General features: G+C 55.8%; 2 protein-coding genes across 5 annotated transcripts in view; one reads left to right on the forward strand and one right to left on the reverse strand.

Moving 5' to 3' along the window:
* YPEL1 (yippee like 1) lies at positions 1 to 6,393 on the forward strand. The gene is made up of 4 exons (XM_047762529.1): positions 1 to 128; positions 2,663 to 2,706; positions 2,896 to 3,004; positions 3,567 to 6,393. Exons 1-4 carry the CDS (start codon positions 12 to 14, stop codon positions 3,654 to 3,656), a joined length of 360 nt encoding a protein of 119 aa, XP_047618485.1. The 5' UTR covers positions 1 to 11; the 3' UTR covers positions 3,657 to 6,393.
* Positions 5,255 to 23,699, reverse strand: part of PPIL2 (peptidylprolyl isomerase like 2) — a 25,113-nt gene continuing 6,668 nt past the window's right edge. For 2 of the 4 annotated variants that reach the window (XM_047762528.1, XM_047762524.1), the window contains 17 exons: positions 23,120 to 23,171; positions 20,287 to 20,338; positions 18,031 to 18,122; positions 17,532 to 17,621; positions 17,002 to 17,077; positions 16,108 to 16,268; positions 15,031 to 15,106; positions 14,453 to 14,559; positions 14,200 to 14,289; positions 13,992 to 14,025; positions 13,598 to 13,715; positions 8,847 to 8,903; positions 8,244 to 8,316; positions 8,099 to 8,161; positions 7,865 to 8,004; positions 7,586 to 7,708; positions 7,005 to 7,409 (listed from right to left, as the gene is read on the reverse strand). In XM_047762528.1, the coding sequence (XP_047618484.1) occupies positions 7,612 to 7,708; positions 7,865 to 8,004; positions 8,099 to 8,161; positions 8,244 to 8,316; positions 8,847 to 8,903; positions 13,598 to 13,715; positions 13,992 to 14,025; positions 14,200 to 14,289; positions 14,453 to 14,559; positions 15,031 to 15,106; positions 16,108 to 16,268; positions 17,002 to 17,077; positions 17,532 to 17,621; positions 18,031 to 18,122; positions 20,287 to 20,338; positions 23,120 to 23,171 (1,378 nt within the window). In that variant the 3' untranslated portion in view covers positions 7,005 to 7,409; positions 7,586 to 7,611. Of the gene's footprint in view, positions 5,314 to 6,533; positions 7,410 to 7,585; positions 7,709 to 7,864; positions 8,005 to 8,098; positions 8,162 to 8,243; positions 8,317 to 8,846; positions 8,904 to 13,597; positions 13,716 to 13,991; positions 14,026 to 14,199; positions 14,290 to 14,452; positions 14,560 to 15,030; positions 15,107 to 16,107; positions 16,269 to 17,001; positions 17,078 to 17,531; positions 17,622 to 18,030; positions 18,123 to 20,286; positions 20,339 to 23,119; positions 23,172 to 23,699 lie in introns of those variants that run through there. The other 2 variants (XM_047762526.1, XM_047762527.1) reach the window with 2 other exon arrangements.

Genomic DNA, 23,699 nt, shown 5'->3' on the forward strand with positions numbered 1-23,699 from the left:
GTCCAGTGGAGATGGTGAAGATGACAAAGTCCAAAACTTTCCAAGCCTACCTGCCAAATTGCCATCGAACGTACAGCTGTGTCCACTGCAGAGCCCATCTGGCCAATCACGACGAGCTGATCTCCAAGGCAAGTGGTCTGGCCAGGCCCTGAGCCCGAGTAGCAGATGCACCCCGACAGCCCTGGACCACCTTCGTGTGCTGTGCTGTTGGAGGGTGTGTGTGAGCAGGTGCGGCTGGTCTTTGCCTAGTGGGGAGTTTTGGAAGCTGGGCCTAAAATTAATGTAAAACCAGAGGACATTGTCAGAACCGAAGAAGCCCGGAAAATCTGTGGAAATAGTTTAGTGATAGAGGATGAAGAAATTTTAAAAACTCAGAATGGTTAAGAAGGAAGGCAGCTGCGGTGGGGTAATGGGACCTTATAGGAAGGTGGCTGGGATGGGAGCTCCAATGCAGCCACTGCAAGGTGGCCTCTGGATGTGGAAAGAGCAGGATTTGTCCTCATTGCTTTGAGCTCAATTAGCAGTTTGTCATGTTTATAACCAACCACTTGGGAACATTTGAAATGGTGCCAACACAGTGGAGCGTTAATGTTCCCTCAGGGGTCTGCCTCTCTGGGCCCAGTGAGCCTTCTACTCCTTTGAAAACAAAGTCTATCAGGAAGTTTCTAGACTCTCTGCTTAGGCTTCTTGTTTCAGGTGGTTAGAAAAACATTTATTTCCTCGCTCAGTGACAAGGTAATAGGGAGAAGCTGTTGTCCATCATCTTAAGTAACAACTGTCAGACAAGTCATCCTCTGGGCCACTGTCACTCCTCTTGCGGCCCCGTTGGCCCAGAAGCCTCAGGTGGGAAGGGCAGTCTCTTGGGCACAGTGTCTGAGGCAGAGCTGCACCAGGGCTGTGAGCAGATTGGGGTGGGGTTCGTCATTAGTGGCCAAAGGAAACGCAAGCTGCTTTCAAAGGAGCCCAGATCTGGTGGGCTGTAATCCAGAGCAGAGGCCTGCCAGGTAGAGGCTGGCCTGATGTCATAGGAGGGTTTCAGGATGGAGTGTGCCAGAGGCTGGGCCTGGCATTGCAGCTGGGGAGGAAATGACTGCTCTCCTCCCTTGCACTGCTCTCCCGTAACCCAGCTTGTGAGGCTGGGCTTCACAAGCTTCTGGGTCTCCATTGCACTAACAGGTGATCCAGCCCAGGGAGCCTCTGGCTGCTGCTGAGCTGTGCACTATGCAGACTGTCCACAGGTCCTGCCAGCCATACCCACTCATGCATGGTTCTGGGGGATTGTAGCTGTGCTTATCCATTGATATATCGGCTGTGGCTACTTTTGTGCTCGGGTCAGGCTGGCCCAAGTCTGAACCACAGATCAGATCAGGTTACCAAGCCCTGTTGAAAAAAGAGGGACATGCTGAATAGGTGGGGGAGTTGGAAAATCAGGCTGGAAAATTGAAGCCTGAGGAGGATGATTCTTTGTCAGATTGGACATCAAACATTCCTAAGCCTCGAAAGCCACTTGAGGGAAGGCTGCTTCCAAGTCAGCACTGATTCTTAAACCAAAGTACTGCTGGCCTGAGGCCAGGTTCTAGGCTGCAGTGAAGAGGCCCTGAGGTCAGGACTTGAAATGCAGGCTTCACTTCTGCTCCGGTGAGATGTGGACAGAGGATCAGCTGGAGCTCTGCCCTCCTTAACTGTGGCTGTGTCCATGATGTGAAGACAGGACCTGCCATTTCCTCCTCACCCCACAGCCATTCCTGAGTTCTCATGGTTGGTGGTTTGGTGTGTAATGTCTGTTTTTGTCATTTCACAGCTGGCAGTGTTTTACAGCTGTCTTTGCACACCCACTCACAACCTATCTGTCCCTGTCCCCGATTTGTCCTGATCTTCCTCTCTTGCCACTTCCTGCCTTTGATCTAGTGGCTCTTTCTGGCACATTCTCCTCAGCAGTGGGCTTGCTGGGTCTATGCATGTGCCCTTTGCGGGTGGAGACTATCTCCTTTGCCCCAGGCGGCTTTGATCGCAGCCTATGAGCTCGGCCTACGTGACAGGCAAAAACCAAAGGTGCATGTTTGGTTTACATTTCTCAGATTATCTCTGAGGTCTCTCCGTCCCATTTGGTCACTTGAGCCTGGCAACCCCATCTGGCGTGGCCCCTGGTTCCTATGGCCATGAAATCTGGAATTGGCCAGAGTGTCAAGGGGGCACAAATGTCCTCTGCTGCCTCCTTGGTCATCTCAAGAGTGTGTGAATGTGCTGAGAGCTTTCCTCAAAGAAAGGAGTCATCTTGGGCTGACTTAAAATTTTCAATGGAGGAGTTCCCTTGTGGGTCAGCTGGTTAAGGATCTGGTGTTGTCACTGCTTTGGCACAGGTTTGGTCCCTAGCCCAGGAACTTGCTGTTTGCTGTGGCCAAAAAAAACAAAAAATTTCAAATGGAAAAGAATGGAAACCTCCCCTTGGCCTTAATCTCTGACAGATGGTGGTGCATCCCATCCTGGCAGAGCCCTGGGGCCCCATCAGAGGAGCACTGATGCTCACTGGTCCTGCCAGGCAGCCCCCACTCACATCGAGGTCATAGGCCTGACACGTAGCTCCTCCACTTTCAACCCAAAATGCAAAACTTGGCATCACTTTAATCCCCACAATGGCCTAAAACCCCCTTTTCCTTTGCAGTCCTTTCAGGGGAGTCAGGGCCGAGCCTACCTCTTCAATTCTGTGTGAGTATTGCTGCTCCTGCTCCCCCTGCGGGCGGATGGGACTTCTCAGGTGACAGCAGGACCAAGGGCACCTCCCCACAGCCCCCCGAACCCTGGGACATATGGGAGTGGGGCAGGGAGGGATACTCAGGAAGGACACCGCTGCGGGCCCAGAGGCAGTGGCAGGTCCCAGCACCTCCCTCCCCACAGGGTGAATGTGGGTTGCGGCCCCGCGGAGGAGCGGGTCCTTCTCACCGGCCTGCACGCCGTGGCGGACATCTACTGCGAGAACTGCAAGACCACACTTGGATGGAAATATGTGAGTTGCCCGGTCAGGGGAACAAACACCATGCAAACAACATGCCAAGGGGTGATGGGAACAGCTGAGGGTACCTGCACCAGGGCAGGGAGGCTGGTGCAGTGAAGGTGACTCTGCAGTCACTCTCGCAGCAGACTCCTCTGCAGCACGTGGACCCCTACCAGGGACCTGCCTGGGGTCCTATGTCCCCTACCCCAAACTCTAGCACTGGCAGCCTCGTTATGGGAATTGTCTCTGCAGCCAATGTGTGCCACCCTGCCAAGGGCCTCCTCTATCAGGTGTGACCCCAGAGCCCTTACTCCCCATTACCCTGAGCTCCGCTCCCCCCACCATGGCCAGTGCTTGTAGCAAGCTTGCATCGATAGTTCCCTACAAGTTTAACTGTCACTCAGAGTCCAGGTAGACCTGCACTGCCCTCGGGCGGGTCACTGAGACAGCCCTGGTCCGCAAGGCACCAGGAGCCTGTGGGGAGACGTGGTACTACAGTTGTTTTCTGGGCAGATGGGACTGAAGTTGAAAACTGACAGAGATTCTGCCCTGAAACTTATTCTCTTTTTTCCAGGAACATGCCTTTGAAAGCAGTCAGAAATATAAGGAAGGAAAATTTATCATTGAGCTTGCTCACATGATCAAAGACAATGGTTGGGAGTAAAGTGGAAACTTCCTGTTCTCTTTTGAATCCTATTTTCTGAAAGACGGTAAATGCAATGGGAACCTCTGGGTGACAATATTTCTTGACCTTGAGCCTCGAAGGCTGGCCTCTATGGCCCATCCTGTGGGTAAGGTGTCCCTCCCGTCTGTGTCCTCTTCACGTACACAGTTGTTTCTGAGATGTTTCAATGACTTTTTTTTTTTTTTAACTTCTCAAGATCAAGCGAAAGACTTAACTGACTGATGACTTGCCCATCTAGTTAATACCTTCTTTTAACCAATGCCTTTATGGTAGTGTCTGGCCATGCTCTTTCATACTCATAGAAGACCAAACCCCACCTCCAGAGACCACAGGCAGGGTAGCTTCAGAGGGCCAGTCTCCCCTCTTGTTTGGGGTGAAGGTATGAGAGCCACTCCCTCCCCAATTCGCAGGACACATGGGTTGTTCCTCTGACAGATGACCTGTGAGGGCCGTGCTGACTTAGGATTCTTCTGGAAGCAGTCTATGAATCTATACACCAAGGGTGTTTTTTAGGAGGACACCACTGATAGCATTTTAGATAAGCTATAAATAGAGAAATGTGTCTAATGGATCATCTTGTTTATTGAAGCCACTGGCTCCTTAATCTAGAAAGTGAGCGAAGGAGTCATTAGCAAAGTTGGATCCTGACAGGCTCCACTGGGGACTCCATGTGGGGCACTGAGCAGCTGGCTGGTCCGTGGCTTACAGTTTAAAGCACTGGACCAAGTAAAATTGGATTTCCTTTCCTGCTCCGATGTACTTGAAGATTTTTTTTTTTTTTTTGCATATGAAAGAGGCCAAAACAGGGCAAACTCACAAACTTAAGATTTGCCAGTTTGTTTGAAAAGTTTTTCAGAAAAGGATAAGTTGCAAGATAGGTTTAAGCTCTGAAGACATTTTGTCCCGTCAGCTGACAGATGGGGTCCAGCAGCCTCCCAAGTCCTGCATTTTTGCCTCACATTCAAGTTCCGACCCACCCATGCCTCAGCAGGGCGTGGGCACTGCACAGGGGTTTTGGCATTTTGCAGAGAAGGGAGGCCAAAAAGCATTCCTAATTTTGGTTTTCAGTGTCAACCTGGCCCGCCACTCCTGGCGTCTTGCGGTCTTCAGTGTCATCACTGTGGCATGAGACCCTGGGACCCCAGGCCAAGGGACAGGAAGAGCCAGGGACAGGGAAAAAGGAGGGCAGCGGGCCAGCTCTGAAGCTCCCTTAGACAAAGCTGGTCCCATGGCCACAAGCTGGAGCTAGCTGGGGATGGAGCAGGCACTGTCAACCGGTCAGAAGAGGCCCCTCCCCGACCCCAGCCTACCCTGGGCCCCGAGTCCCCGCTGGTACATCAGGATCCTGGGGGTCTGGCCCAGCCACTCACCTAGGCTTCCCTTTGGCACTCCATCTACGACTCGCAGCCTGGCTGTCCTGAGAGCAGGGTTGTCCACGCTGTGCCCAGCAGGCCTGGATGCATTTCGAGGTGCCGAGGAAGTGCTCAGCCCAGCTCAGGCCTCCAGCTGCAGGTGCTCTGCTGCCCTGTGAGCTGGGCCCTGTCACCCAGGAGGCTTCAGATCTAGGGCCCCAGGAAACAGCAGCCACCCTCAGCCTGGTCCTCAGTGAACCCTTGAAGGCCTGGCCTGCACCTGTCTGGAGGAGTGAATACGAGTCTCTGAGCTGGTGTCTCCCTTCTCGCTGGGCTCCTCCCTGAGCCTTGGCCCGTGGCCAGCATGCTCCCCCGAGAGATACTCTCAGACCCCGAGGAATCTCCAGTTCCTCTGCCCGATCTCTGTACATACTCAATTTAGCTTTATAGCTTTTGTATGTTCTGGGCACAGTCACTGCTCCTCTGACTTGAGCACTTTGGTTTTGTACCATCTCGGTGGTGGCACTGAAGCATTTCTATCAGTGGTCCATGGTTACTTTTGTGTTCTCATAATTGACACCAACAGAAACTCTTACCACTTTTTTTGTTGATCTTCTGCAAAATCCGAGCTCCACTTGAAACCAAATGAATTGACCGTGAGCAGGCTTCCAGGAAGGGTACTCATGAGACCACAGCCAGATGTGCTAGCAAAGTGCTGGGATGTTCCACCCTCTTAAATTCCTAAATGGTAAATACTACCCCATGGCTTTTATTTAAATTATTTAAGATATTTTTTCCTTGAAAAGAGTGGGAGGTGATGCCAGGATTATAAATGCATTTGTTACACTATGTAGTGTCCTCTGCACAGTACATCTGCTTTAGAAATGTGACTTAGTTCTGTTGCTGTTTTATACAATATATATATAGTATTTTTATACTTTAACACTTACTCTTGATGGCATCTGTCAGATATATTAGAAAGGATCAGAAATGGGAATTTTTTCAAAAGTCCTTTAATTTACCTGATGACCTCACCAGGGACTTAAAAAATCTGAGCATTTTCAGTATCTAGAAAACTAATTTCAGTTATACACCAACCTACAGAAATGTAAAGGCAAAGGCTCTGGGCAGGCCTGTCCTCCCACTGTGAGCAGCACTATGGGCCTGCTGCCCAGGGGGGCCGGCCTTCCCTCAGGGCAGGTGGGCACAGCCGCTGGACAGATGGAGGGACAGAAGCCCAGGCCAGCCAGAAGGCTTGCCCGCCGAGCGGGTCTGTGGAGCCCATGCGAAAAGCTGCCCTCGTCCCATGTCCAGCCCCCTGTCATCTGTCTGTGAGGTTCAAAAATAAAGCTTCTGGCACCCAACGTCTCCTGGTCAGTAGCATCACCAGTCTGAGGGATGAGACCACCTGCCCCAGGGGTCCACGAGCCCCAAGCAGGCGCCCCCTAGTGGCATTTACACTGGCCGTCACCATGCCCAGTCCAGCGTCTCCTCCCCGCACACCCAGTTCTGATGCAGAACCGTGCGTAAGCCTCACGCATGTGCATTATCAATTTGTAGCTGGGAGGGGAGGTGGGGTGGTCACTGTGGAACGCAGGTCCCCAGCTGAGTGATGGGTGGGGGCCTACCCGAGTGGGGAAGATGCTGTTAACAGTGTGGAGGTACACGCCAGGCTCAAAGAAGGCAAGTGAGATGGGAAGAGGCCTGGTACATTCTAGAAGTAAGAGCTGTCATGACCTACTCCTGTGAGCTTTGGGACGAGGAGGGAAGGAGAGAAATGGGGGGTGGCAGCCGTGCTGGCCTAGGACACGGGCACTGGGAGCAGGTAAGGGGTGGCAGTGCCTGTGGGCCTCACAGCAGAGAGAGATGGGGTCCTGGGAGGAGGCAGCTGTCCCCGAGCTCCTGCAGGTACTTCTGGAAAATTGAGGTAGTGGTGTCAGGTCAGAAGGCTGCAGAATGAAGGGAGCAGGATGGCCAGGCTTTATGAAGATCTTTAATAGAAAGATGGGAAAATGCTGGCGTGGCACCCAGGAAACCCGAGCAGGCGGGTGGATCAGCGCTGGAGCACAAGGCCGGGCCCTGAGATGGAGAGGAACTGGGTGGAGACACAGCAGCTTGGGGCCTGGGAGCTGGCTGGCCTTGCCCTCCAGACCAAGGCAGAGGGGAGCCCAGGCTGAGGGCCTGTGACCCTTGCTGGATGAGCTGGGAAAACCCAGTGAGCCTAAGCAAGAGGCAGCAGAAAAAGTTTTTGAAAGAAACATCAAGGCTCTAGTCCAGGGTCCTCTGGCTTGATCGGTGTCAGGAGTCCTGCCCCCAAATCTCTAACCAGGTCCCAGGTGATACTGCTGGTTGAAGGACACACCAAGCGGACAGGACATCCCTGAGAAGATGACAGAATCAGGGATGGGTGGACATGGATCAGCAGACACAGCCCTTCCTTCCACCCCACACCAGTCTAAGGGCTAGACCCCTCTGCCAAAGAAGGGAGGATATGACATGTGGCTCCCAGGGCTGAGAAAGGGGACCGTGCAACAGGCCCCAGCCCTGTGTCCTTACCAGGATCCCAAGCTGCAGGCCCGTTGTTACCATGAGCTGAAGTCCCCGAAGCCTCGGCTAGGCCTCTTCTTGGCCCCTGGGGCAGCTGCACTGGTTGATGCTTCTTCCTCTGCTACCCGTTTCCTGGGAAAAGCAGCAGCAGGTTCCATTGCTGCATGGGTGCCAGGCCCTCAAGTGGGGAGCCCTCAGCTGCATGCACCCCCACCCCAAATCCCCCATCCCTCCATCCCGCACAGAAGCCTCAGGGCTCCGACCCAGGAGGATACCATGGACACTTACGCGACCGCTGGGCTGATGTACTTGCCCACCCCCTGGCGGTACGTCTGGGGACCCTGGCTCCCCTGCTTGGGCTGGCTCGGCTTGGCTGTGCTCTCTGGGGCCTCTGCCTCCAGCTGCGTCTTCTTCCGCTCCTCGGCAATCTGGTGAGGCAATGGCTGGCCTGAACCCCTGAACTGGGTGTGGCGAACTCCTGGGGCGGGGGCAGGACTGGGCCGCCCCTGAGGGCCCCCTCACCTGAGCGTCAGCCTCCTCGTAGGGATCCACAAACACTGTGGTGGAGTCAATGCGAATCTCCTCCTGGCAACAGCAAGAAGGATGAGCAGGGCCAGCAGGCGGCAGCGGGCCCAGACCCCCGCCCTGCCCAAGGACCGGCACATACCTTGGGGCGGTCGGTTTTGGGGTCGCTCTCCACATTCTCCATGGCTGTCAGTGTGTCAAAGCCCCCAACGACCCTGCAGTAGGACGACAATGATGGGGCACCTGAGAATCTGCCGAGAAGGGCTCCCTCACAGGCCAAGACCCCCCACAGGCCAGTAGGCCCAGGAGATGAGGGGCTGAAGGAGCAGCAAGAGTGAAGTCAGCAGGCCACTGGCTCTGTCAGTAAAGATTTACTAGGACATGTTCCCACTCATTGACTGTGTAATGTCTATAGCAACACCCAGAGCTGGGCTGTGACAGACGATGAAGCCGCAAAGCAGGGAACAGCACCTGGGCCTTCTCAGGAAGAGTGCCGAGCCCTGGACAAGAGATGGAGGGGCAGGAAGGCCCAGACTCCAGACTGAGGGTCACTCAAGGGACAGCATAGCCAGCCAGGGCGCAGAGCAATCTCCTCTGCTGAGCCCGCAGTCTGGAGGGCCAGCCTTCCCCATTCCAGAGCAGCCCTATATCCCCACCGGTGTGAGAGCAGGGCCAGCCTGGGGGCAGGCAGCGAGGGCGCCCAGGGGGAAGGAGACCACCCACCCTGCCGTGCACAGCTCCTTACCGCCCAAAGATGGTGTGCTTCTTGTCCAGGTATGCGCAGGAGCGGAAGGTAATAAAGCTGGAGAAGGAGACCGCCGTCAGGGCATGGTAAGGGTCAGGCAATGAAGCTGGTGTCATTCACCCCCAGCCCCTGCCAGGCCCCCCACCAGGCAGGCATCCTGGGAGGGGGCAGGGTCCTGCCTCCAGGCCTGGCTGCTGCCAGTCTCCCGTGGGGCAGATACCCATCCCAGGACTGCAAATGCTGAACTGGAAGAAAGGAAGCAAGGAGCAGAAAGGGTAGGGACGTGGAGACACACAGGAATGAACATAAGGCCTAGCCTCGAAAACCTTCACCTCTGATTTGGTATAAAAACAGGCAAATGAAACTCCCTGAGAAGACGCCTGGGCGAGATGGCCAGGGTGACCGGAAGGAGGGATGCAAAGCAGTAACTTCAGACTTGAGATGCAGATGGCTTCTGACCTAAGAGCCCAAGGAAGATATCAGCTTCCAGAGCAGGAAGGAGGGAAGCAAAGGATAGGACAACAGAGGAGAAAGCACAAGCTATGGTCACAGGAAGCAGCGGCAACTGGAACGGTGAGCGCACACTTAGGACTGTTGGGCTGAATCAAAATAAACCAAGATCTAGGTATGCGACATGAAAAAGACTGCTTCAGAGCTTCATGAATCTTCGAGGCTGAAAGCAGAGAGGGTGGAGCAGACAGACACAGGAAGGGGCATATGGGGTTGGTCAGAGCCCACGAGGGCACAGAGTGGTCTCTAGAGAAGTGGTGTGAGGCCCTTACGTTCCCACAGCCCACAAGAAACCAAGTTTTATCGACATGTGTCACCAGCCACACAGGGAGTACACTCCTGAGCCCACCCAATCATCAGCCTTCAAAAATTGTTCAGCCCCCACCTCCAGCCACCATGTGGGTCTCCTGTTTTCATTTCTAACAGTTAAAGAAACTAAGGAGATGCCGGGTGGGGCATAACAGGATAGGTGGCATCTCTGGAGGAGGACACAGGCTCGATGCTCAGCCCGGCACAGTGGGTTAAAGGTTCCGGCAGCTGCAGCTCCAACCTGATCCCTGGCCCAGGAGCTCCATATGCCATGGGGTGGCTAAAAAAGATTTAAAAAAAAAGAAAGAGGGAGTTCCCGTCGTGGCGCAGTGGTTAACGAATCCAACTAGGAACCATGAGGTTGCGGGTTCGGTCCCTGCCCCTGCTCAGTGGGTTAACAATCCGGTGTTGCCGTGAGCTGTGGTGTAGGTTGCAGACGCGGCTAGGATCCTGCGTTGCTGTGGCTCTGGCGTAGGCTGGTGGCTACGGCTCCGATTGGACCCCTAGCCTGGGAACCTCCATATGCCGCGGGAGCGGCCCAAGAAATAGCAAAAAGACAAAAAAAAAAAGAAAGAAACTGAAGAGAGGATATAAACCTGAAGGACTAGGAGGGAAACAGAAAAACAATAAAAGGGAAACCAAGACAGAACACAAGGGCAATAAAGCCTAAAGTGAGTTCTTTGAAAGACAAAGCACAATATTAGAAATAAAGAAAAACACCACATATCTGGGAGTTCCTGTTGTGGCTCAGTGGTTAACAAACCCGACCAGGAACCATGAGGTTGCAGGTTCGATCCCTGGCCTTGCTCAGCAGGTTAAGGATCCGACGTTGCCGTGAGCTGTGGTGTAGGTCACAGATGTGGCTCGGATCCTGAGTTGCTATGGCTGTGGTGTAGGCCAGTGGCTTCAGCTCCAATTAGACCCCTAGCCTGGGAACCTCCATATGCCGCAGGTGTGGCCCTAGAAAAGACAAAAAAACAAAACAAAAAAAAGAACACCACAGACCCAACAGCAGTGTTCTTTGCTAATTAAGCCAGAATTAGGAACAATAACAAAAGTGACACCACCACTACCCCTCCCAGCACCAACACCCTGCAGAGCAACTACCACCCTTATGTGGCCCTGCCTCCAGGTGGCCCTGCCGCCCCACACAGCCCTACCAGGAGCACACTGACAGCTGCAGCAGCGAGCAGTGGGCAGGAGATGCACACACTCCACAGGGCAGTCGCCGACACCTCAGTGGCAGAGACGCAAAGGTGAGAAAGGAGAGAAAGAAGCTAGGAAGGAGCAGTTCAAGGTGAAAACTGAAACTGACCACAGACCCCTTCGTGGGCCCCGAGAAAGGACAGGTGCAGATATAGCCAGGAATGGGGGCGAGGTGAGGGGTGGGGGAATCAGAGATGGACAAGGCTCATTTTGGCTGAATGTCAACTAGCAACAGGCCCGTGAGGTGCAGCCAAGGGGCCAGCAGAGCACTCCACATGCCGCCCTGCCCAGCGATCCCACAGCAGCTGCTGCCCTGCCCCAGGCTGTAAGGCGCCACACTCAGACCCATCAAAGTGCACATGCCCCAGCCACGCCCACTGGAGACAGAGGCACAGTCTGCAGTCCAGCCAGCAAGGTCCAGTGGCTACATTCATAGCACACGACCCAGTAGCAGATGCTAAGTGTCCACCAACTTGGCAGCCTCACCCAAGGATGAACCAGATCAGACGAAGGGACAGTGTGTGCATCAGTGGGGAGCTTGAGACCCACGCCTTCCCCTTGCAGCGCGACAGAGGGGACTTCACACCAGAGGAGAGGACCCCCCCAAACCCAGATACTCACAGTAAAAACTAATGGAAAATGAACAGAATCTGACAAAGTGCCTGGATATAGACTAGTTTTTCACTACATGAGCAATAATCACCCAGAATTAGGGGAGAAAAAGTCCCATTTGCAGAGTTCCCATCATGGCGCAGCGGAAACAAATCTAAGAGCCATGAAGTTGCGGGTTCGATCCCTGGCCTTGCTCATTGGGTTAAGGATTTGGCATTGCCATGAGCTGTGGTGTAGGTCACAGACGCGGTTCAGATCTGGCGTGGCTATGGCTGTGGTGTAGGCCAGCAGCTGTAGCTCCAATTCGACCCCTAGCCTGGGAACCTCCATATGCCATGGGTACAGCCCTAAAAAGACAAAAGGAAAAAAAAAAATCCTATTTGCCTAAAGATCACAAACCATACAACCCTTAAGGAGTAGCTTTACTCAAGAAGGCAGGGGACCCGTGTGAAGAGAACTACAAAACCACAGGCCCCTCCTAAAACACATGTCAGAGGATGAAAGGGGTACCGCCTGCAACTGGGGAATAGACTCTTAGCCACAGAAAAAAATAAAGACATACAAATCACATCACTCCAAGTGGAATAACGTCCTGATTAGAGAGAAAGCAAGCAAGTCAAGCCAAGATGATGTGGACACAGTGAGGGTGGCCCTGCCTTCTAGAACTTACTGCACAGCCTGGCACAGAGAGCCAGGGTGAGTGACAAAGTGTCCTACAGGGGCAGGCACATGTCACATGGGTGCAGAAGGATGGGGTCTGCAGGGTGCCTTCTCTGCGGAGGCCCTGCTGGAGGATTTATGGGAACATCACGAGAACACGTTACCTGAGCTAGGGGAGCAGCCCACAGGGCACGAGGGCATGTTCCACCCTTCGGGGGCTCCCCACAGGCATGGTCCCAGCCCCTCCCTGGCTCCACCACTGCCCAGGGCCAACCAGCCGAAGCTGCCGGGGTGAGACTGCTGTGACGGACAACCTCACCAAAAAGTCTGCAACCCACCTGAGGCAGGGGTACGCAGAAACGCAGTGCTCACGTCCACACACAAACGCCATGGAGAAACGAGAGGCCCAGAAGCAAGCCTTCTACAGCTTCCCCAGACTTACATGGAGTGGGGGAGGTGGAGCTGCCTTAGGCACAATGGGAAATGCCACACGAGAGACAGGCTGGACGCAGAATAGGTAAGAAGTTGTGCTACCTTCCCACGAAGCTTTTAAACTCTGGAAGATACTTGGGGAGTTCCCATCATGGCACAGTGGAAACGAATCTGACTAGGAACCATGAGGTTGCGGGTTCAATCCCTGGCCTCACTCGTTGTGGGTTAAGGAGGCAGTGTTGCTGTGACCTGGAAACAGTGTTGCTGTGACCTGTGGTGTAGGTCGCAGACGCGGCTCGGATCTGGTGTGGCTGTGGCTGTGGCTGTGGTGAAGGTCGGCGGCTACAACTCTGATTAGACCCCTACCCTGGGAACCTCCATATGCCACGGGTACAGCCCTAAAAAGACAAAAGACAAAAAAAAAAGATACTTGAAATGCAGATAAGGAATCATAAAGCTCCTAGAGAAGAATGACCAAGAGACAAAAAACCTGCCTGGGGCCCGACCCCCTAAGCCAGGTAGTTCTGCAGGTGACCCAGCAAACACAGAAGCTGCCCCTCCAACCGCCCTCAAACGTGCCATCAGCAACCTGGGGTGCCCACACCAACCTCCAGCAGCATGTGGCTCCTGGGAAAACACTCCCCTCCGCCAGGCTGAGTCCCATGGCTCCCGGTGCCACAGAGGGATGCCCAAACCTGGACTTCTGGCCCATTCTCACCCTCTCAGCACCAAAGCTTAGACCTACCAGGACCCAGGTGGGTGCTCCGGCAGAATTCTCTACCTCTCACGTGGTCCCTGGGCCCTGGCCGCCCGCAACCACACCTGCATCCTGTGGAGTACTCGTTTTACACAGAGGTGTACACACCTAGCATGTAGGGAGCTCTGGACGTGTCCCCACACTCTCCAGACTAGATTCAGGTCGCCACACTTTGAGGGCAGGGCTGACGGGGAGCCTGCAGGAGCTGCCCCTCCCCAAGCACCACCACCCCCAAGGCGACCCCCATGGCCGCCCTTGGACTCACAACTGAGACTTGTTGGTGTTGGGCCCCGAGTTGGCCATGCTGAGGATCCCTCGGCCTGTGTGTGAGAGGTTGGGCCGGAACTCGTCTTTGAAGGGCTTTCCCCAGTAGGACTCCCCGCCTGGAAGAGGAGGGAGCGCATGGCAGCAACAGTGGCCAGGTCGCATGTGGTCCAGCTCAGATATCTGCATGGAGCTCCCAGGGAGCCTCGTCAGAGCTCCTGCAAGGGGCTCAGCCCCCAGGACAGGGAGCAAAGGGCCCAGGAGACCAGCGGTTCCTGTCGCAGCACCCGGGGAGAGGGAGCAGACCTGGCCCCCTGTAGGCTGGTGAGGGGCTTGCGAGGGGCGGTGGGCTACACAGCATGTGGGCCTTCCCCACACCCAGCTCCAGCACCTACCTGTGCCTGTGCCTGTGGGGTCACCCCCCTGGATCTGCAGGAAGAACAAAAGCTAGTGAGTCCTGGCTGCTTGCTCCTCAGGTCCCCCCGACAAGCCCCGTGTGGTCGGCTGGGCTGGGGGCCAGAGGGGTTAGCCTACAGGCTTCTGGCCCAAGGATCAGGCCCAGGCCACAGGCGTCGCCCTCTGTGGCCAGCATGGGGCTCTCACCACAAAATTCCGGATGGACCTGTGGAAGACCGTGCCATCATAATACTGCTTCTTGCAGAGCTTGATGAAATTCTCACAAGTTTTTGGTGTCTGCAAAACAGGCCAGATGCCTCTGTGAGGCCACAGCAGCAATGCAAGGATCAGAGACACCCTTGGGGTCCTCGTGCCATGGAAGGTGAGCCGGCAATGTGCCAGGGAGGGTGGCACCCAGCTACGGGCCCCTGAGGGAGTAAGAAGAGGGGCGTGCACCTACCAGGTCACAGTGAAGCTCCAGGTTGAGGTCCCCGTGGCTGGTGTGCAGCCGCACATAGCCCTTCTTCTTCACGAACTGGTAGCGCAATACATCCTCATCGATGGCAGCTGCAAGCAGAGGCCCAGGATGCCTGGCTGCCTGCCCTTGGCTGGGAGGGCCCCAGAGCTGGGGAGGGCAGCACAGCCAGGGCAGGGGGTGGGTAGGGGCAGGGCAAGGAAGGGCTTAGCCATTAAGGGAGGCAGGCTGTGTTGGGGGAGGGAGGAGGGGAGGGGTTGGGGTTGGGGGGTGGCCTGACCAGCCAAGAACAGGAGGAAGGGGGCTTGGGCTAGAGCCTGAGGCAGGGTGGCCCCAGCACCAGGAGGGCTTCTTGCCACTAGGTGAGCCCTGGGGACAGCCACCCTCACCCCAGGCACAAGCCTGCCGAAAGCAGAGCCCATCCCTGCTTGGCTGCTCCAGAGATGTCTATGAGCCGAGAAGCCCAGGCAGGATGGAGCAGCGCTGACGGGGCAAGGAGGCAGGGCGCCCTGTCCTTGGCCACTGAACACTGGCAATGGAGACAAAGGCCGCTAGACCACTACCTGCTTCATGCGTGGTCTCGGGAACCATTGCAGTGGAGGTGAAGGAGGCGCTGACCTTCCCGGTGGAGTAGTGGGCCTGCAGAGGAAGCTGTGTCAGCTGAGCAACACCAGAAGGCCGGCTCAGTGCCTCCCCTCCAGGGGTGTGCCCCTGGCCACCACCCACAGTGCCAGCAGGAGCCTCCCAGGGATGGGCAAGACAGCATGGGGAGCTGGCAGCCCACTGGCCTTAGGAAGGCCCAGCTGCCAAGGCTCTCACACCAAGAGAAACCCCAAAAAACACACCAGGCAAAGCCTGGTCACCACTGGGGTTCAGAGCACTGGGAACTTGAGTTCTTCTTAAACATTTCAAGTTCTTACAGATAATAATAAGCCTTGATCAATGTTTTTTTTTTTTTTTTTTAGCCTAGGCAGAAAGGAAAAAAAAAAAAGGTTTCTTAATAAAAATTTTTAAAACACTGTTAAAAGTTTTCTTCCCATCAGAAAGAAATAAATGCTAGGAGCCATCATGTTAGAAGCAGGATGAGGAACACAAGCTTTCTTCCTGTACCGTGCCAAGTTTTCTGGATAATTCTTTGAGGGTGAACCTCAGAGGCCCCCCTTCCTCCATGTTCCTCTGCTCACGAGGCCCTGCCTGAACAGGTCAGGGTGCAAATCCTGGTGCCATCACTGCCGGATGGGGCCTCAGGACCAACCTCAGCTGTGTGGGGTGTGAAGGCGAGGGCCTAGCAGAGGCCTGGGAGGGGCTTGCACCAGGCAACCATGTCCCACCAGCTCCCTACCCCCAGCAGCTCAGCACCCTGGGTCTGCTCTGGGCACCGAGCGTCCTGCTCTGCAGGGCAGTGACTCTGCCCACAGACTCACACACCCAGGCTGCTAGCTGGTGAGGAGCCACTGAAGCCATCGGGCAGCCATCCACCCAGCACATCTGCTCCAGGCTGGCCACTTGGGCCAGAGCACGGGTGGACATGCCCAGCTCGGGCCCCCTCCCCTGTGTGGCCCCAGCACACCCATCCGTGGTCCATCCCCAGGAGCTGAGAGGGGCTGAGGTGGCAACAGCACACCCCTCTGCCTACTCACTGCATTGAGCTTGTCCACCTTCGCCTTCTCAGGGACCCTCATGGTAGCCGCCAGCACCTCGTCCCCTTGGAATGCCTTGTAGAGCTCCTGCAGCGTCTCTCGGGTCTCCGTGTTTGTGTTTTTCAAATAATAAGATGGGTCCTGCTTGGCCTTTTCTTCATCTATAAAACAGCACGGTGCCCGTGAACAGCCAAGCTCAGCAATGTCCCCAGATGTCGTGACAGGGAAGGGAGGCCAGAGCCACTGTGAGAACAGAAGACCCAGCTAGGGGAGTTCCCATCGTGGCTCATGGAAACAAATCTGACTGGCATCCATGAGGACATAGGTTTGATCCCTGGCCTTGCTCAGTGGATTAAGGATCCAACATTGCCGTGAGCTGTGGTGTATGTTGCAGATGCGGCTCAGATCCCATGTTGTTGTGGCTGTGGTGTAGGGTGGCAGCTACAGCTCTGATTTGACCCCCAGCCTGGGAACTTCCATGTGCTGCGGGTGTGGCCCTGGAAAGACCGGCGGGTGGGAGAAGAAGACCCAGCTAGGACACAGGGCCAATGTGACCAGAGCCTCTGTAACAGCCATATCCTCCTGGGAGGAGCCTGTGGAGGAAGAAAGCATGTCTGCCGCTCTGTCCCTGCTCTGTTGGGACCCTGATGGCCTTGTGCACTCACCACCCCTCACGGAGCCTGCCCGCCCACACAGAGAACCTGAGGGGCCCTGGAGCCAGTTCTGACTGGGAGGATGGCCCAGATGGCACCAAGCAAGGAGAATGGAGCCTTGGCTCAGGAAACACAAGGCCTGTGCAGAGCTAGGTGAGACTCCTGCCCGCTGTGACTGTGCCCAGGAGTGCTGACCCTTTGCCAAATCCCTTGCACCTGGGCCAGCCCCAGACGTACATACCTGGGTCTACTATTTTCATGTTATTCTTCACATGGAAGAAGTTGGAGACATTGAATTTGTCCAAATTGGTGGGGTCCTATGGCAAAAAGGACACATGTGGCAGAGAGCCTGGCACCACAGCTAAACCTGTCCTGGGCTGCGTAGCTGCTGTGCCACAAAGGCGGCATGCACGGGAAGAGGGGCCGGGCCCGGAGGGCAGAGGCGGCTCCAGGGGCTCTAGGTTGGGTGGGGCTCTTCCCTGGGAAGGTTCACAAGCAGGGATGGAGCTGGGGCACAAGCGTAGCTGCTCACTAACCGGCACAGAGCAAATGGGTGCCTCTGGCCATAAGCCAGAGGACACAGCAGGCTGCCAGACCCCATAGTCGGTCTCTGATTAGAATGGGCCCAGCCCAGAAGAATCCAGATCACCCCTGATTTTCTCACTAACCCACTCAGGGCTACACCTATGGGCATGTCCTGTGCTCGCTGAGGGTCCTGAGCACACACTGTCTGGACATGGAGGCGGGAGGGGCCGCCCCAGGGACACCCACCTGGAGGGTGATGATATCCTGCCGGGAGAAAGGCTCGTCGGTCAGCAGGTCTCGGAAGTTCTTGGCCTTGATGTTTAGCTGCTCCACTGCCTACAGCCGGGACAAGTCCACTGTCACAATGCCTGCCCCACACGCCCACCCAGAGGTGGAGAAAGGATAAAGGAGAGGATGGGCATGTGCTGAGATGGGGGAGCTTCCTGGGCCCCAGGCAAGACACTGCTGTCACACCTGTCTCCCAACGAGCCACGCTCCTCTAAGAATCTGGGACCCCGAGCCCCAAGGAGGCAACCTCCAGGGATGGACGTACAAACCCCAGAGCAGGATCGCTGTGGGAATCAGTCCCCACGCCCCTGTGGGAACGAGGACCTGCTCAGTGGGCAACAGTGATCTGGTTCAGATCCGGAGGCCGCAGGCAGCCCCTGCCTTCTCCTGGCTGTGCTGGAGGCTCTCAGTACATGGGCCCCAGGGGAATTGCCAGCCCAGGGCTCCAACAACCCACCTCGTGGGCGTAGACGTTGCCAGTGGTCTTGATGGCCACGATGTGACTGTTGTTGGTGAACACAGTGAAGAGCACCGGGCAGTGGTACTTCCCTGGTGACAAGGCACAGGCAGAGAGGCTGGTCAGATGGCAGCCCGACAGAAAAGGGAGGAGGCAGAATGCTGCTGTCAGCGTGCCCAGAGCCGGACCTCAAGGGCCCGCCAGCTGCTCAGGCCCCCTCCTCCAACAGCATGAACTTCTTGCCTACAAAACCCAACCCCTGCACAGCCCTCCTCAAAGGACTTGGCTCCATCAGCTCCCAAACCACCCCAGTGGCCACCCTGGCCGCCTCCACCCCTCAGGGAAGGCCGTCCTTCCAGGCTCACCTGGACTGTTCCTTTGACCTAGCACCGCTTCACACCCACCAGTAGCCCTTCCTTCAAACCTTGCTCAACCCCTCACCGCCCATGCCCCTCGCCCAGATTATGGCATCAACCCCCCAACCACGGCCAAGGAGCCTGTTCAAATAAGTCCCCATAGATACACTGCAAAAGGGGGAACACGGGTAGATGAGAGCCCCAGAGCTGGGTGGACTCAAAAATCCTGACTTCAAAACCACAGGAAAATAATGATGAAAGCATTCCGGGAATTTGACCACTGGATGGACAATCAATGACACTAAGGAACTCCTATAACGTTCTATGGGTGACCAAGGCATTGTGATTGTCATTTAAGTTCCTAGCTTTTAGACAAACACTGAGAAGTACTAAGCGTGAAATGGTATGATGTCTGCAATTTGCTTCAAACCACCTGGCAGACACAGGGAGGCAGCAAAGACAAAATCAGACACCCAGTGGCCGCGGGTGGGAGTGGAAGCTGGGGGCTGGATGGAGGGCAGGGGGTCGGCCCATTAACACTCTCTACTTTCCCGTGCCTGAGGATTTCAACTGAAACACACACACACAAAAAGCCAAAAAAGGCAATCTCTCGAAAGTTCTCTGTACCCCATCTCACCTCACTCCTGACTGCAACCCCTACTTCCGCCTCCACTCATGCTGTTCCAGCAACACCGGCCTCCTTGCTGAGCCTCAGGGCCTTTGCACTGGCTGAGCCTTCTGCCTGGAATGCTCTCCTCCTCCCCTCCCCCACAGGGCTCCCTCCCTGCTCTTCTCAAGAGTCCCACTCAGGAGTTCCCATCATGGCGCAGTGGTTAACGAATCCAACTAGGAACCATGAGGTTGCAGGTTCGGTCCCTGGCCTTGCTCAGTGGGTTGAGGATCTGGCATTGTCGTGAGCTGTGGTGTAAGTCACAGATGCGGCTCAGATCTCACGTTGTGGCTCTGGCGTGGGCCGGTGACTGCAGCTCCAATTGGACCCCTAACCTGGGAACCTCCATGTGTCACGTGTGCAGCCCTAGAAAAGACAAAAAAAAAAGAGTCCCACTCAAACCCTGTTAGTGTCAGCATCCTCTCCTGCTTCACTTGACCCTGGCGCACGCAGCAGCAGACCCACTACGAGGATCCGCTGTCCCATGTCCTCCCTCCTTTCACTTCGGGAGAGGCCTGCGTGTTTTGCTCTCCACACACAGCAGGCACTGAGTAAACATCTGTGGACGAGGACATACCGTAGACCTCCCTGAAGCAGCTGCTCTGAGCGGAAGCCCATGGTGCTCCACCCAGTGGGCATCAGGGAGGCCCGTGCTCTGGTCCCCCAAGGTTCACAGCCAAGGTTCACCATGAGCCAGCACCTGCCGTGGGCTGGGCAGCCTTGAGTGCTTAAGCACCTCCCCAAAACACAGAGAACTGCCCACAAAGAACCAAAAGCAAAGAGTGTCTACAAGGTCACCTCAGCACAGGCAATCTGGCCAACCAGAACAGTGGACAGCAAGGAGGGGTGCAGAGCAGGGGGACCCCAAGACTGGGCTGGACTTTATGATCAGTGGTGAGCAGAAACCAGCCCCAGAGCCGCCCACCCTGGGCTGCAGCCCAAGTAGTTTCTGTCTCCAGCAGGGACCAGACCAGAGCCACAGCCGGGCGGGGCCTGTGTCCGAGGGGCCCAGCTGTGCCCACAAAGGCCACCCGTGGCCCACTTGTGGGAAGAAGTGCCCCAAACACCCCCCAGCTCTAAACTACCCAAATGTTTAAGAAGAAAGTATTACATCTTTGAGAAATTAAAAGCAAATGTCCTGCCTGATCAGAAAGGAACAAGGACTCAGTGAGGGCAGGGCCTCAGGCTCCACAGGCCAATCCCAGGGCTGGTTATAAAGGAGTCACTCACCTTCACTGTTCTTTGCAAAGTTCAGTTTGATCAGCGACCTCCCATCCAGTTTCTGGAAAAGTGTAAATAATAATTAATAACAATGAAAAATATGACAAACACTGAGGCCACAAAGCTGGTGCAACAGGCAGATAGCAGCCTCTGACCACCCCAGCCTTTGCCACTATAAATGGCATGGGGGCCCAAGGACCTGGTGGTGAACCTGGAATGGACGGCCCCCCTCAAAGCAACTTACTCCAGGTGCCCCCAAGCTGAGGCCGAGGCGGGGAGGGTAGTTTCACGCCTCAACAACGTTCAGGCATTTTTATGGTGAGCACCAACCACCCATGAAATTTTTAAATGAATGTTTCTTCAGCCAGACAGTGGGTACAGGTGTTCACCCTAACGCTCTGCTGTATAACTACCAGAGAAATAAAAACAGTGGGGGAAAAGGAATAAGTACACCCAAGTGCCAAGAAAAAATGTGGTATTTCTCAAAATTTCTGTACTGTGCCTGTGATTTAATCTTCTATGGGAAGCTGGACAATAAAGCTGGGTCTGGGCAGCCAGAGGAGCCCCTGCGGCCACCGGTTGTCCTCTCCACACCTGCTCCTCTGCCGCCACCTTCCTTGGTCAACTGCCCCATGCCCCGTGCAGGCACGCCTCTGCCAGGACAGAGGCAGGGCCGCCCAGGCTGCTCCCATGGCCAGCCCCCCTCCTCCAGGCACACATGACCCACGGAGGCCCCCAGTACACTCCTCCCGTGGCTGATGCCATGGGGACCCTACTCAGAGGTGCGGCAGGGGCTCTGCTGAGGCCACACGGCTGGCCAAGCCCCGCCTCCAAGGCCAGGGGCACCAGGGGGACTCCCCCAACAGGAGGCCTGGAGCGAAGGCAAGGGCCAGTCCTTGAGAGGGGAGCCCAAACCATGGATGAGTCAGCAGCCACACTGGGCCAAGTGTCTGGGACCCACAAGCACCCATGGAGCACACAGTAATAGGAGGCAACTGGGGACTTGGGGACAGGTGCAGAAAAGGAACCACCAGGACACGGGGCAGGGCAGGGCCCTCAGCAGAGGAACCCCAGCCTCGACACAGCTGCTCCGGGGGGGCAGACATGGCCTGATGCTGGGGAGGCAGTGTACCCGGAAAACAAGCCCCTCGCAGTGGCGACCTGGCACATGCTGACCTGCAGGAACAGGTAACAAGACTGAACCGGCCACAGCTCACACATCTGGAGCCAGCTGCCAGGACACTGCTCACACTCTGTGCCCCCAGCCTCACAGCACCTGGGTCCATGTGGGCCTCCTGGAGGACAATGACAATGATGGCCTCCACTCTCCACACAGCCTCCAGGATCTGTCCCAGAGCGGACCAGGCCTCACCCACCCATGCAGGGTGTGCTTCATCCCAGCAGACAGGGCTCTAACCACCGCTGGGCCTGGGTCCCAGCTATGCTGGTCCCCACACTGCCTGCTACCCCCAGAGTGGGCCCGACTCCATCATGGTGACCTCCCCTGACACCCTGGGGGAGCTGACCTGTCCTCCATAGTCCAGCAGAGGTCCCACTCTCCCTGCTTGCCCTCCTCAGCCCATCTCCAGCCCACCCCCTGCCCCTCCCTGAACCATTCCTTCCCCTCCACCCTCGCTCCGACCCTGAGGGATCTGCCTTCTATGACTAGCCTGCGATGCTGGGCACAGGCTGGATCTCCCAGCTCCTCCTGCCCATCCCTGCAGACACAGGACATGCCAAGACAGTGACCACCCATCCTCCTAGACACCACTGTCCTGACGTCTCAGCACGTCCCAGTGGCCTAGGCCCTTGGCTCCACCTCCTCAGCCTTCACCCTGGTTCAAGTCCACTGGCACCTCTTGCCCAGGGTCCCCACCCTCAACCTCCTGCAGTCTGTTCTCCAAACAGCAGCCAGAGAGAGCCTTTCAAAAAGCCAGAATGCAGCAAACTCCAGATTAAAGACCTGCCTGGCTTCTGGCCCACCCAGAAAAAAGCCAAGCTCCCTCCTGGGCCTGCAAGGCCCCTGATGTGCCTCTGACCATTTGCTACCATCTCTCCTCATCCCCAGGTCTCAGCCTCAATGGCGCTGCTCCAGAGACGTCCCTAGGCCCACCCATCCTCCCCAGATCAGCATCCAGCCTCCCACCTACTCTGCTCGCAGTGCCAGGCCCCACACAGCATGGCTAACACTTTCCTGCTGAGTGAATGGAAGGAGGGCTAACTTGAGATGAAGGGACAGGAGAGCAGAGGGGAGGAGCACGACACAGGAGCCAGGGCTTTAGGACAATAGTGAGTGGGGCATGTGGACAGGAGGTAAGCCAGACCTTAACCCGGGACTCTTTCACACAGGCCTGTATGACACACCATGCTCACCCGCCCTCACCACTGGGGTGCAGATTGCAAAGCACTGCTGCCTCTAAGGAGGAACACTCAGAGACGGCTGGTACCCAGAGGTGTCCAGGGTCTGCGGAAACGCATTTTGTCTCACACACTGCCATCAGGAGTTTGGAACAGCGTGACCTCTCTGGGGGGAGAATTTGCCAGGAGCTCCCAAACTGAGAACACAGCCCCCCAGTGGCCAGCAGTTCCGGGAGGACTGACCACTGTCTGTAACAATAGGGCCCACAGGAAGGGACACATGGCCACCCCAGGAGCAGGCAGTGCCAGACATGCTGATCCCAGCCCCGCGGGATGACAGTCACGTGTGTGGCAGCATCAGTGCCGAGGAGAGATGGCTGCAGGCACACGTACTTGTGTGAGGAACAGTCTAGAAAGGCTTGGTGTGAAGGAGGAGGGGACAGTCCACCGACCACACCGCGAAGGCTCCAGCACAGCTGCCTACCTCTCCGTTGCTGGGGTTGGTCCCGTACTTCTTCAGCCAAGGAACGATGTTTCTGGAAGGAAGGGAAAAGAGCGTGTCAGCTGGCAGCCTGGGGCAGCCTGACGACAAGGTTGCAGTCCAGGGGAGAGTGGGCAGGGGCTCTGCACCATCAGAGCGGCCACAGGAGATTTCTGGTGACATGCTCTTCAAAGTACATTCAAGGTTTTCACCGCGGTCATGTACAGACATGTGTAAACAACACAAACCAGCGGGAAAAGACGAACATACACGTGGATGCATGTGTACACGAAGATACTGAGCCAACATCAAAACTCATACTTCCTGAGGATTCTGCATGACATGGGGGGGCGGGGGGGGAAGCTCTCATTATAACTCAGTGAAAAACGGATCCAGAACTATGTTCACCATACAACCTTAACCAGGTTACTACAAATAAACCCCAAGAAAGGGAGGAGTGAGGGACTGACAGTGCTCATCCTGGACAGTGTGGTTACGGTAAGTTTTCTTTTTAGTTGAAAGTATTTTCCAAACTTTCTAAAAGGAGTCTGAACCATGAGAAAATTACAGAAGCTGGTTCAAG

This window comes from Phacochoerus africanus, chromosome 15 (genome assembly GCF_016906955.1).
Source record: "Phacochoerus africanus isolate WHEZ1 chromosome 15, ROS_Pafr_v1, whole genome shotgun sequence".
Lineage (NCBI taxonomy): Eukaryota > Metazoa > Chordata > Mammalia > Artiodactyla > Suidae > Phacochoerus > Phacochoerus africanus.